Source organism: Carlito syrichta, unplaced genomic scaffold (genome assembly GCF_000164805.1).
Source record: "Carlito syrichta isolate Samal-C Ts95f unplaced genomic scaffold, Tarsius_syrichta-2.0.1 Scaffold316424, whole genome shotgun sequence".
NCBI classification, from domain to species: Eukaryota; Metazoa; Chordata; class Mammalia; order Primates; family Tarsiidae; genus Carlito; species Carlito syrichta.
The window spans coordinates 216,367-227,471 of NW_007260520.1; the positions used below are offsets into that span (position 1 = coordinate 216,367).

At 48.8% G+C, this 11,105-nt stretch overlaps 1 protein-coding gene across 1 annotated transcript; it reads right to left on the reverse strand.

Annotated features, from left to right (window-relative positions):
• Positions 1 to 5,771: 5,771 nt before the first annotated feature.
• Positions 5,772 to 11,079, reverse strand: FBXO27 (F-box protein 27). Its single transcript, XM_008074390.2, has 5 exons — positions 10,696 to 11,079; positions 10,166 to 10,277; positions 9,989 to 10,084; positions 7,462 to 7,597; positions 5,772 to 6,672 (listed from the first exon to the last, which is right to left on the reverse strand). Exons 1-5 carry the CDS (start codon positions 11,051 to 11,053, stop codon positions 6,529 to 6,531), a joined length of 846 nt encoding a protein of 281 aa, XP_008072581.1. The 5' UTR covers positions 11,054 to 11,079; the 3' UTR covers positions 5,772 to 6,528.
• Between the last annotated feature and the right edge of the window lie 26 nt (positions 11,080 to 11,105).

The following is an 11,105-nucleotide window of genomic DNA, read 5'->3' on the forward strand; positions in this document are numbered from 1 at the left end:
AGAGTGAGACTCCAACTCAAAAAAAAAAAAAAAAAAGAAAATCACTGAGGAAAAAGGATATTTGCCTGAACAGGTTTTTAATACAAATTAAAGTGTCCTATTTTGGGAAGGTGGTGGGGGCAAAGGCACAAAGGACATTTCTTAGGAAAAGACATGAGCACCAGAATTTGAGGCTGGAAGGGAAAGGGTAATTTTAATGTTTTGTGCAAATACAGCCAGGTTTATGATCAGGACTGCCCTTACCTATAAGGCTGCTAATCCCCAGACTTGCAGAGAAAAGATAAACACCAGCTGTCAGTCTTTTGGTTATAAAACAAGACGACCTGGACAAGGAGAATCCCTTTTCTGTGTTGGTTCCGCTGATGTCTTGCCCCTGAAATCAGGAAGTGCCTTACCAGTAATGGGCTGCCTTTTAAGATCTTTTTTTTTTTTTTCATAATCAATATTTTTTGTTATGATGTTTTGGGGTACAGTTAAGGGTTAGGTATACAAATACGTTTCATTCAGGCAGCCTATTTAGGTTCTTTTGATATTGGACAATGCCCCTGGCCACCAGAACCCTATGAGCTCAACGTGGAGAGTGTCTAAGCGATCTACTCTCTCTCAAGCACAGCATCTCCAACTCAGCCTCTAGGTCCAGAGGTCATAAGGCCCTTTAAAACTCTGGTACTCTGTGGAAAGAACTGTCAAAGCTGTAGAAAAGAACATCATGAAGAGGGAGAGAACATGAAAGCCTGGAAGGGTTACACCACTGAAAATGCCATCGTCGTTGTAGAAAAGTCACGAGAGCCATCAAGCTCGGAGCAACAAATTCCTGCTGGAGAAAACCGTCTGGATATTGTGAATGACTTCACAGGAATTGCAAACCAGCAGCTTTACAGCAGAGCCCATCGAGGAAATCGTGAAAGAGGCTGTGGATATGGTGAAAAAGATGGTGTGAAGGGGTTCATAATGTGGATCTTGGAGAAATTCAGGAGCTAATAGATCCCACACCAGAGGAGTTAACAGAAGATGGCTTGATGGAGATGATGCTTCCAAACCAGTGCCAGCCGATGAGCAAGAAAACGCAGAAGCAGCAGTGCCAGAAAACAAACTGACATTAGACCATCTGGCAGAAGGGTTCCGGTTATTCAAGACTGCTTTTGACTTCTTTTACGACGTGGACCCTTCTGTGATATGAGCACTGAAACTAAAGCAAACAGTGGAAGAAGAAGGATTGATACTATATAGAAACACTTTGAGGGAAATGAAAAAGCAAAAAAGTCCGACAGAAACCACAGAATATTCCTGTACACCGTGTGTGCCTTCCCTTCCGCCCTCTTCTACCTCTGCCACTCCTGAGACAACAGGACCAACCCCTGCTTCCTCCTCCTCAGCGTGAAGACAGAGAGGACGAAGACCTTTCTGATAATCCAGTTCCACTTAATGAATAGTGAGAATACATTTTATCTTCCCTATGATTTTCTTTTTCATTTTTTTTAAGTAGGAATTTATTAGAGGATAGAAAAGCTCCCAACAGCAGGATGGGTCCCAAAAGGGTTGCCCCCCTGTGATTTTCTTAATAACATTTTCTTTTCTCTAGCTCTCTTCATTTTAAGAAGAGTGTGTAATCCAATAACAGATATGCTAATCGAGTGTTTTATGTTATCAGTAAGGCTTCTCAGTCAACAGATGGCTATTAGAAGTTGGTTTTTGTTTTTTTTTTTTAAGTTGGAGTCTCACTCTGTTGCCCATGCTGGAGTGCAGTGGCATGCTCACGGGCACCACAGCCCTCGACCTGCTGGGCTCAGGCGATCCTTCCACCTCAGCTTTCCAAGTAGCATGCACCACCACACCTGGCTAATTTTTTTATTTATTGTAGAGATGAATTCTCGCCAAGTTGCCCAGACTGGTCTCGAGCCTCTGGACTCAGGCGATCCTCTCGCCTCCGTCCTCCAAAGTGCTGGAATTTACAAAAACAAAAAAACTAACTTTTAGGAAGACCTGTGTCCTGTCTTTCCTCGTCTGGAGAAAAGAAGGAAAAGCCAAAGACATCCCCCGGGCAGCACTTTTTCTCACGGTAGCCAGGACTGGCCCAAATCAGCCAGGGATGCCGTGAGTCAGTTCTCCAGAGGCTGGACCTAGTGTTTTCAATTCCATAGGCAACTTCCTCTTCCCACAATAGACAGCAGCTCAGACACTGGACCACGCTGTGGGCAACTCCATGGCCACTAGGGAACCAGGGTTGTGTCATCTGCTGCTCTTCTGCTTTTCCCTCCAAATAATGCTCTAGGCATATTTTAGTTAGCCAGGCTCTTTCTAGCAAGTCTCACTGCTGTGTGCGTGTGTCCCCCAAACTGGCCTCATGTTGTCAGGATGCATGGGCCCCAGCTTAGGGTTGTTCTCATGACAGATTCATCAAGCAGCGTAGTAAGGATACACAGTTTGATCATAAGGGGAAAAGACGGGTAGAATCTGGAGGCACCCACATACTGGTCCCTCATTCCCTCTCCCTTCCATGAAGGTCTTACAATGAAAATGCAGCAACACATGTGTGATGTGCAGGGAGACTCATTAGAGACCCAGCACCCAGAGTTTTCAGTGGGACTGGTCACAAAAGCACCCTCTGCCTAGCAGAGGAAACGATGGGAAAACTTCTAAGATTCACGTTCCCGGTGCCAGCCAAGGGCCCACCTTGCAGCCAGGCCTTTCTAAGTGGAGTCATCTCAGCCTGCTATGCTCACCCTTTTCTGCATAGACAGTGACTGAATCACTGTGAACTTTGTGATTTTGATGGCTGTATTGTAGTTTTGTGAGAAAATGTCCTTATTTGTAGAAAACACATTCTAAACAATGTTGTAATGATACTGATAGGGCATCAAGCTGGAAAGGTACTCTTAAAAGTGTTGGAAGGAAAAATCTCTTTGTCCTATACCTGCAGCTTTTCTGTAAATTTGAGATCGTTTCAAAGTAAAAATATATTTTAAAAAATATGAAAGGAAGCCAGGTGCAGTAGCTCATGCCTGTAATCACAGAACTTTGAGAGACGAAAGGATTGTTCAAGATCAGGAGTTCAAGACCAGCCTGGGCCACATAGAGAGACCTTGTCTCTACAAAAAACTAAAAAACAAACAAACAAACAAAAACTAGCCAGGCATGGTGGTATGCACCTGTAGTCTCAGCTACTCAGGAGGCCGAGGCAGAAGGATCACCTGAGCCCAGGAGTTTGAGGCTGTGGTGAGTTGTGATCGTGCCACTGCACTCTAGCCTGGGCAACATAGTGAGACCCTGACTCAGGAAGGAAGGAAGGAAGGAAGGAAGGAAGGAAGGAAGGAAGGAAGGAAGGAAGGAGGGAAAGATATATGAAGGGAGAATAGGTGCGGTATGGATGGAGAAGGATTGATTCTAAGTTGATAACTGTTGAAGCTGGGTATTAGATACATGGAGGTTATAATACTTTGCTATCTAGGCTGGGTGTCATGGCTCAGCCTGTAATCCCAGTACTTTGGGAGGTCAAGGTGAGAGAATTGCCTGAACCCAGGAGTTCGAGACTAGCTTGGGCAACATAGCGAGATCTCATCTCTATAATAAATCAAAAAACTAACTGGGCATGGTAGAGTGCACCTGTAGTCTCAGCTACTTGGGAGGCTGAGATGAAGGAATGCCTGAATCAGGAGATTGAGGCTATGGTGAGCTGTAATTGTGTCACTGCACTCCAGCCTGGACAACAGAGAGAGACCTCGACTCAAAACAAACAAACAAACAAACAAACTTCTCTGTCTAATTTTCCTTATATTTGCAATTCTCCATAATAACAACCAAAAAAAAAAAAAGCACTGCTAACAATGATGTCTTCTAAATTTCTGGAATGGGAGGGAAATTGCATTAAAGGATACTTTGCAGATGTCTATAACACTTTGCAGATGTCTATAACACTGTATTTCCTTTTTTTTTTTTTGAGTTGGAGTCTCACTCTGTCGCCCAGACTGGAGTGCAGTGGCCGCTCCCGGCCACCGCAGCCTCGACCTGCTGGGCTCCGGCGATCCTTCCGCCTCAGCCTTCCAAGTAGCTGAAGTTACAGGCATGCGCTACCACGCCCGGCTGATTTTTTGATTTATTGTAGAGATGAGGTCTCACTGCCCAGACGGGTCTCAAACTCGTGGGCTCAGGCAATCCACTCACCTCAGCCTCCCAAAGGCGCGGGATTACAGGCTGAGCCACTGAACCCGGCTAACACTGTATTTCTACACCTACACCTACACACACACACACACACACACACACACACACACACACACACACACACAGGAGATAATTAAAAATATAGATAAGCAAAATCAGTAAGTACAAAACAAAGTCATGCCATTACCCAGAGAACACCACTGGAGTAGCCCTGTAATACTTTAGCTCTTGTTCTTCCAATCCAGGAGGACATACATATGTGTATGTATCAAGATGACACTTTTTTTTTTTGAGTTGGAGTCTCACTCTCTCACCCAGACTGGAGGGCAGTGGTGCGCTCCCGGTCACTGCAGCCTTGACCTGCTGGGCTTAGGCGATCCTTCTACCTCAACCTCCCAAGTAGCCGGAACTACAGGTATGTGCCACCACGCCCGGATAATTTTTTGATTTATTGTAGAGATGAGGTGTCACCAAGTTGTCTAGGCTGGTCTCGAACCCATGGACTCAGGCAATTCTCTCACCGCAGCCTCCCAAAGTGTTGGGATTATAGGCGTGAGCCACTGCGCCCGGCCTAAGATGACACTTTTCAAGCAATGATTACCATCTTTCCATTCCCGTGTTTATCTTGTGTTCCTCATAACCTAACTCCCTCAGTTGACCTGAAAACATCCTCTAGAACTGAACTGTCCAAACCAGCATCTGCTCAAAATCACACACTGCATCTGGCCATGACTCTACGGTCTGTTTTGACGCGGCACAATCCTCTTTTTATGATACTGGAAGAACTCACCACCTCTGGGTGTGTCAGCCTGCTTCCTTGGGTGTGTGGCAGCCTCCTCTTTCCCTTGGTGTTTCCTGTAACCAGTCGGCCCTCCAGATCCGTAGGTTCTGCATTCACAGACTCCACCAACCATGGATCAAAAATTAATTTAGGGGAATAAAAAGGATGGTTGTGTCAATGCCACTATTGACATATTTACTTTGTGTTAGGTATTATAAGTAATCTAGAGATGATCTGAAGCATATAGGAGGATAGGCATAGGTTATATGGAAATGCTACTTCCTTTTATATCAGAGACTCGAGCATCTATGGATTCTGGTGTGGGGTTCCTGAGCTAATCCCCCGTGGATGCTGAGGGATGATTGTCTCAGTAGATGTGGCTGGAGACCTGACCCATTGGAGACAGGTAGTTGGGGTGGAATCCATCAGAGGCAACGGTACACTTCATCTGCTCGTCAGGAGACACAGAACATCTCAAGGACATCCCCCAGCAGGACGGCATGGGATGGCCCTTGGATTGCCTGATGCTGCCATCTATGGTTCCGCAACCCCTCACCCCCCGGCTCATAAGTCACAAGTGTGGTGTCACCTTGATGCTGTATCCATATCCCGTTCCCCCCCACCTCTGTCTAATGCTTGTAACATGGATTGATAATCTTTGTCTGAATCAATCATGTCCCTGAGCCTTGGGAAATATTGCTCCAATTCTTCCATTCCTTCCACAGGTATTAGCTGGTGTTTTCTTCTGCAGTTTTCCCTCCTCAGTTGGGACTACTTATTACTCTGAACCAACAGTAACCAAGGCAGTAATGAATTTATATTAAACAGATTTGAAGCAGTTTTGGCAAAATAATAAATTTATTACATACAATTGGCAGATACATGCTGCTGATATATTATTCTCTCACTGTTTGAAAAACATGTCAAGACGAAAAATAAAATAATTTGAAATACCACAATTACAAGTCTTCAAGGATCAGGGCTGGGCTCAAGGGACCATCTCAGTTTTCAATGTGAGGAGAACCCTCCATCTCCAAACATATATATTTTTTTAACCTAGTTGACTTCCAGCTGCAAGACCTGGTCCCAGCCCTGTAGCTCAGAAGCGTCAGGAGGTTAAGTTCACTACCCAAGGCAGGTGGAATTTTGCTAGCCCTAAGGATGTGATTCTCCGCTCAGAGTAGACAGCCTCCCTGAAGGGACCAAGTAAGTCCCTGAAGCAGAAACAATAGGAGGTATCAATGGGACAGAGGGGAGGAGCCTGAATGGAGGGGGCTGGGACTGAATTAGAAGATTGCTGGGGAGTCAGGAGAGGGGAGGTGAGAAGTCTTCTCCAGAATGGAAATTCCCCCATGGTCACCTGAAGGTCTCCCCTTAGTAGAGCAGTCCCTCCCCCTAAAGCAGCAGCAGTAGACAGAACCTTCTGATAATTTCCAGAATCTGAAGACAGGCCCCAACAGGACCCTTGACCACACCCAGGAGTTCCCAGTACACCAGGGAACACTTCATTAATGAGACATCCCAGTCAGTGGTCCCAGGTTCTGGAAGGCACGATCAGGCCATTTTGCGAGAAGGGCAGCCTTTGGCTAGGACGGACGGACTCGCACGATCACACTGGAGTTGGTCATACGGGCTCCATAATGGCCAGCCCAGAACTGTGTGTCCTGGCCCCGGTGTTCAAAAGACACAAAGCGGACGCCCATCTTGATATTGGAGAACACATGGGTGACCTGTAAGTAGACAAAGGGGTCAGCCCTGTTGTACCACAGTCTTTCTTTCAAAGTTGAGGCTGGGGCCTTCTGGTATTTTCCAGACATGGCTGTAACAACATTTCCTGTTGTGCCACATGTTCTTCTAGAATCCTGCCTCATCAAACGATGGATTCTAATCACCTGCCCCACGAATCTGGGTAGGTTTTCTTGTCACTAAGAATGTGGCAGAAATGCTACTGAGTGACTTTCACCAAGTGACTTCCAAGGCCTGGTCAGAAAAGGCAATACAGCTTCTGCCTGTTTCTCCAGAGCACTCATCCCTCAGGGTAGGCAGTCTGGCCACCGTGAGGCCGCCATGCTATGAGGAATCCCAAAGTAACCCGACGGAAGAGATCCCAAGGAGAAGCTCTGAGACTAAAGACAGACAGAGATGTGCCCAGCTGAGCCCTTCTTAAATTACTGACTCAGAAACAATGAGAGACAGTAAAATGGCTGCCATTGACTTTAAGTCACTACATTTCGGAGTGATTGCCAGCAATCATGGAGGGAGCTGGGACTGAATCAGGATTGCTGGTAGGGAGGTGGGAGAGGAGAGGTGAGAAGCCTCTCCAGGATGGGCATTTCCACATGCTCAACTGTAAGTCTTCCCTCAAGAGAGCAGTCCTTCCCCCCCAAAACAGAAGAAGTGGGTAGATATGATGGAGGGAGCTTCTGGTAGTTTTCAGAACCTGATGACAGGCCCCAATGGCAGCAGTAGACCATCACAGGCCCCCACCAGCCTTCTCCCAGACCCCATCAGAGACTCACCTGCAGGTAGATATTGTTGTTCCACTGCTGGATGGGATCGGGCACAGCAGAGAATCTATCTAGAACAGTCTGGTTGGCATCTAGAAGTTGGACAAGGAGTCGATACATACAGCCACTGTCATGTCGGGCTCCCCACCTGTGGGAGGAGGGAAGCCTTGAAGGCTGAACTTGCTAACCCGTCTCTTTGGGCATCTGCTTGCTCTACCAGAATGCCCTCCCCATGCAAGCAAACCCCGTTCCTCTAAAGGGACTTCTGGAAAGTGATCTCTGGACCTTTGGAATGTCACACCAGACAGGAGTGCCTTTGATAATGAGGACTTTGTGTGGTCCTGGATAGTCTACCAATGTGATTTAGGGTAGGGGCTGGCCGTATGCATGTAGATAGTCTCAGGGTAAGAGGTGGCCACTCTAGAAAGACAACCATGCGGTTTAGAATGGGGTCTTTGAGTCAGGCAGTATCAGTTGATCTGGATGCTGAGATCAACCACATATGCAATCAATCAATCAGTCATGCCTATATGATAAACCCAATACAAACTTTGGAAACTAAGCTCAGGTGAACTCCCTTGGTTGGCAATAATCCATGCACCTTGTCACACATCAATAGGGCAGTAACGTGTCCTGACTCCATGGGGGGAAGACAGCAGAAGCTCTGCGTTTGATGTTTCTCCTTGACGCTAATCTATGCTCTTCTCTTGGCTGATTTAAAAAAAAAATAGAGGTAGGATCTTGCTATGTTGCCTGGGCTGTTCTCAAATTCCTGGCCTCAAGCAATCCTCCCATCTTGTCCTCCCAAAGTGCTTAAGCCACTGTGCCCAGCCTCTTTTTTCCCCTTTGGTTCATTTTAATCTGTATCTTTTCCCTGTGATAAACCATAATTGTGTAATAGTTTTCTGTGAGTTCTTCTAGTGAATTATTGAACATGAGGGTGGTTTGGGGAGTCTCCCAAACTTGCAGTTGGTGTCAGAAGAATGGTCTTGAGGACTGTGCCCCCTAACTTTGCAGTGGGCTCTAAACTTCTCACTGAAATTGATACCTGGCTTTCACCTTTAGACACTCAGATTTAACTCAGGTATAGAGCGTGTCTGGACAACAGGACTTTGTAAAGCTCCCTGGGTGATGTGCAGCAAAATTTGGAATTCATTGATTATTAAAATCAGATGAAACACCACTGATCAAAACAACACAAATAGGTACATAACCTGATGAATCATGATTTAATTAAAAACAAAATTTATCAGAAATGCATCTCTGAATGTGGGTTGGGTCATGGGAGAGGGTCGGGTCACGCAACGCCCTTGGGTTATGGTGTCTTGATTAAGAGTGAATTTGCAAAAGCCAACATTTTCAAATGGTCACTTTGCCTGACTCCCCAGCAGTCTTCACATCTGGGACCACATATCATAGAGAGGGGCTTTTTCCCCATAAAACTAGAGAGGGGAAACCTGGAGAGAGGCTGGAAAAGGAGCACCCCATGATGCTTCCACAACCACAGACGTGATCTGAAACAGACTGATTTCCAAAGAGGAAGCAAATAGTCACCTGGAATGTGACTCTCTCAAAACTACCTCTGGGTCATGAACCCCTTGGAGAGTTTTCATGTACCCCCATTCCAAGACCATAACTGGAGAGTGCAAGCTCTGGAGTCAGACGAGTCTGAGCCTATGCCAGGTTCTGCCCAACCCAGGCTGCGTGACCAGGGCAGGTCATCTCCTTCTTCCGAACTTCTCGGCTTCCTAGGAAGCTCTGAGGGCTTCCCACAGGACCAAGGTTCAGAAAAGGTGCTCGCACTTATACAGCATTTGCTATGTATTTGACATGTAATAACTGTCTTTGTAAGACCCTTATCTTGTAAAGAGGAGAAATAGCCAGGTGTGGCGGTCCACGCCTGTAATCCCAGCACTTTGGGAGGCAGAGGTGACAGGATTGCCTGAGCCCAGGGATTCAAGACCAGCCTGGGCAAACATAGCAAGACCTCATCTCTACAAAAAAGTAAAATAAAATAAATTATCCAGGAGTGGTGGCATGCACCTGTGGTCCCAGATACTCAGGAACGTGAGGTGGAAGGATTCCCTATCCCAGGAGGTAGAGGATGCAGTGAGCTGTGATCATGCCACCGCACTCCAGCCTGGGAGACAGAGTGAGATTCTGACTCAAAAAAATAAAAGGGGGAATCAGAGGTGTGCTGCCACTCACCCAAGGCCACCAAGTTGCAAGGCTAGCGTTTGAATTTGGGAGGTCTGGCTCTGGAATCGGATCCTAGCCAACTCTCCTACCTTGTCACCTCCTAAAGCAAGGAGCATCTCATTCATAGACAAGACCGAGCTGGGTCCAACCAAGTCCTCTGGATTAATTCCCACCTGCTGTCTTCCAGCCTAGACCTCTTTGGGAAAGAGGAGGGAGTTTCAGGGTGTGTAGTCTGCTAATCACTAGAACTGTCACTTCGCCTCCCTGAACTTCACCCACGGAAAGGTCATGCACATGTGGTCAGTGCTTAGCAAGGTGCTGTTTTTATTGTCACACTCACCAGTCAGAGACACAAATCTCAATCCAGCCACTATCCAGCAGTTCTGGCCACAGACCTTCCTCCTCTAGGTCCACGACCTGCTTCTTGCGACACCAGCTGTGAAGGCGGGAGAAACGGTAATGAGAGGCAGGCCTTTCTCAACAACTGGCCTGGCCCTTGGGAAGCAGGGGTGTTCACCTGAAGGAAGTCACGAAGCAGGTCTGCGAAGGGGCCCCAGGCACGGATGTCCTGTTTTCCTCCACCACCCAGCCGTCCCCACCATGCTGCACCATCCATTTTCGGAGACCTTCTGCTAAGTCAAAAAAGCTTGTGCCCGAGTTCCAGTTGCCCGCCCGCCGGCTCCAGGCAAGACCCCGCCCCTCTGACACTGCCCACTGGTTTCCCAGTGAGGCCCCGCCCCTCTAGGCCTGGCCGCTGGTTCCCAGGAGGCCCCGCCTCTAGACCCTGTGTCTACCAGTGAAGCCCCGCCCCTGGCCCTTCCCATTGGTCCCCAGGAGGCCCCGCCCCCGGCCCTTCCCACTGGCTCCCGATGAGGTCCCGCCTCCAGCCCCTTCCACTGGCTCCCAGTGAAGCCCCGCCCCAGCCCGCCCGCTGGCTCCCGCTGAAGCCCCGCCCACTGGCTCCCAGTGTGGCCCCGCTCCACGGGCCTCTCGCAACCGCGGCCGCGGTGCGGCCCGGCACCCGCGACCCCTGCCCGGGCTCCCCACCCTGGCCGCAGGGGTTGCGGATGAGGTTGCGCCCGATGGGTCTGCCCACGCAGAAGCGTCTCAGGAAGCAGGGCTTGTCGTCGCAGACGGAGGGCAGGCGGCTGCGCACCAGCGGGAGCAGGGCGCGGCCGGCGGCGCCGTGGTCGCGGGTCAGGATCAGCAGCCACAGGGCCTGGCCGTCCACCAGGGCGCGCCAGCTCCGGCACACCTGGCGGCAGCGCCTCAGCAGCGTGCGGGGGGGCACGTGGCTCAGCACCACCATGAGCAGCTCCGGTGGCAGCCGGCTCAGGTCCAGGGCCTCCTCGGGTTCCGGCGCGGGGACCCGGGCATCCCGGCCCCTGGAGGCCGAGGCGCCCATGGTCCCCTCGCCAAGCCCGGCTGCGGCTGCGGAAGAGCTTCGAGGGGTCAGG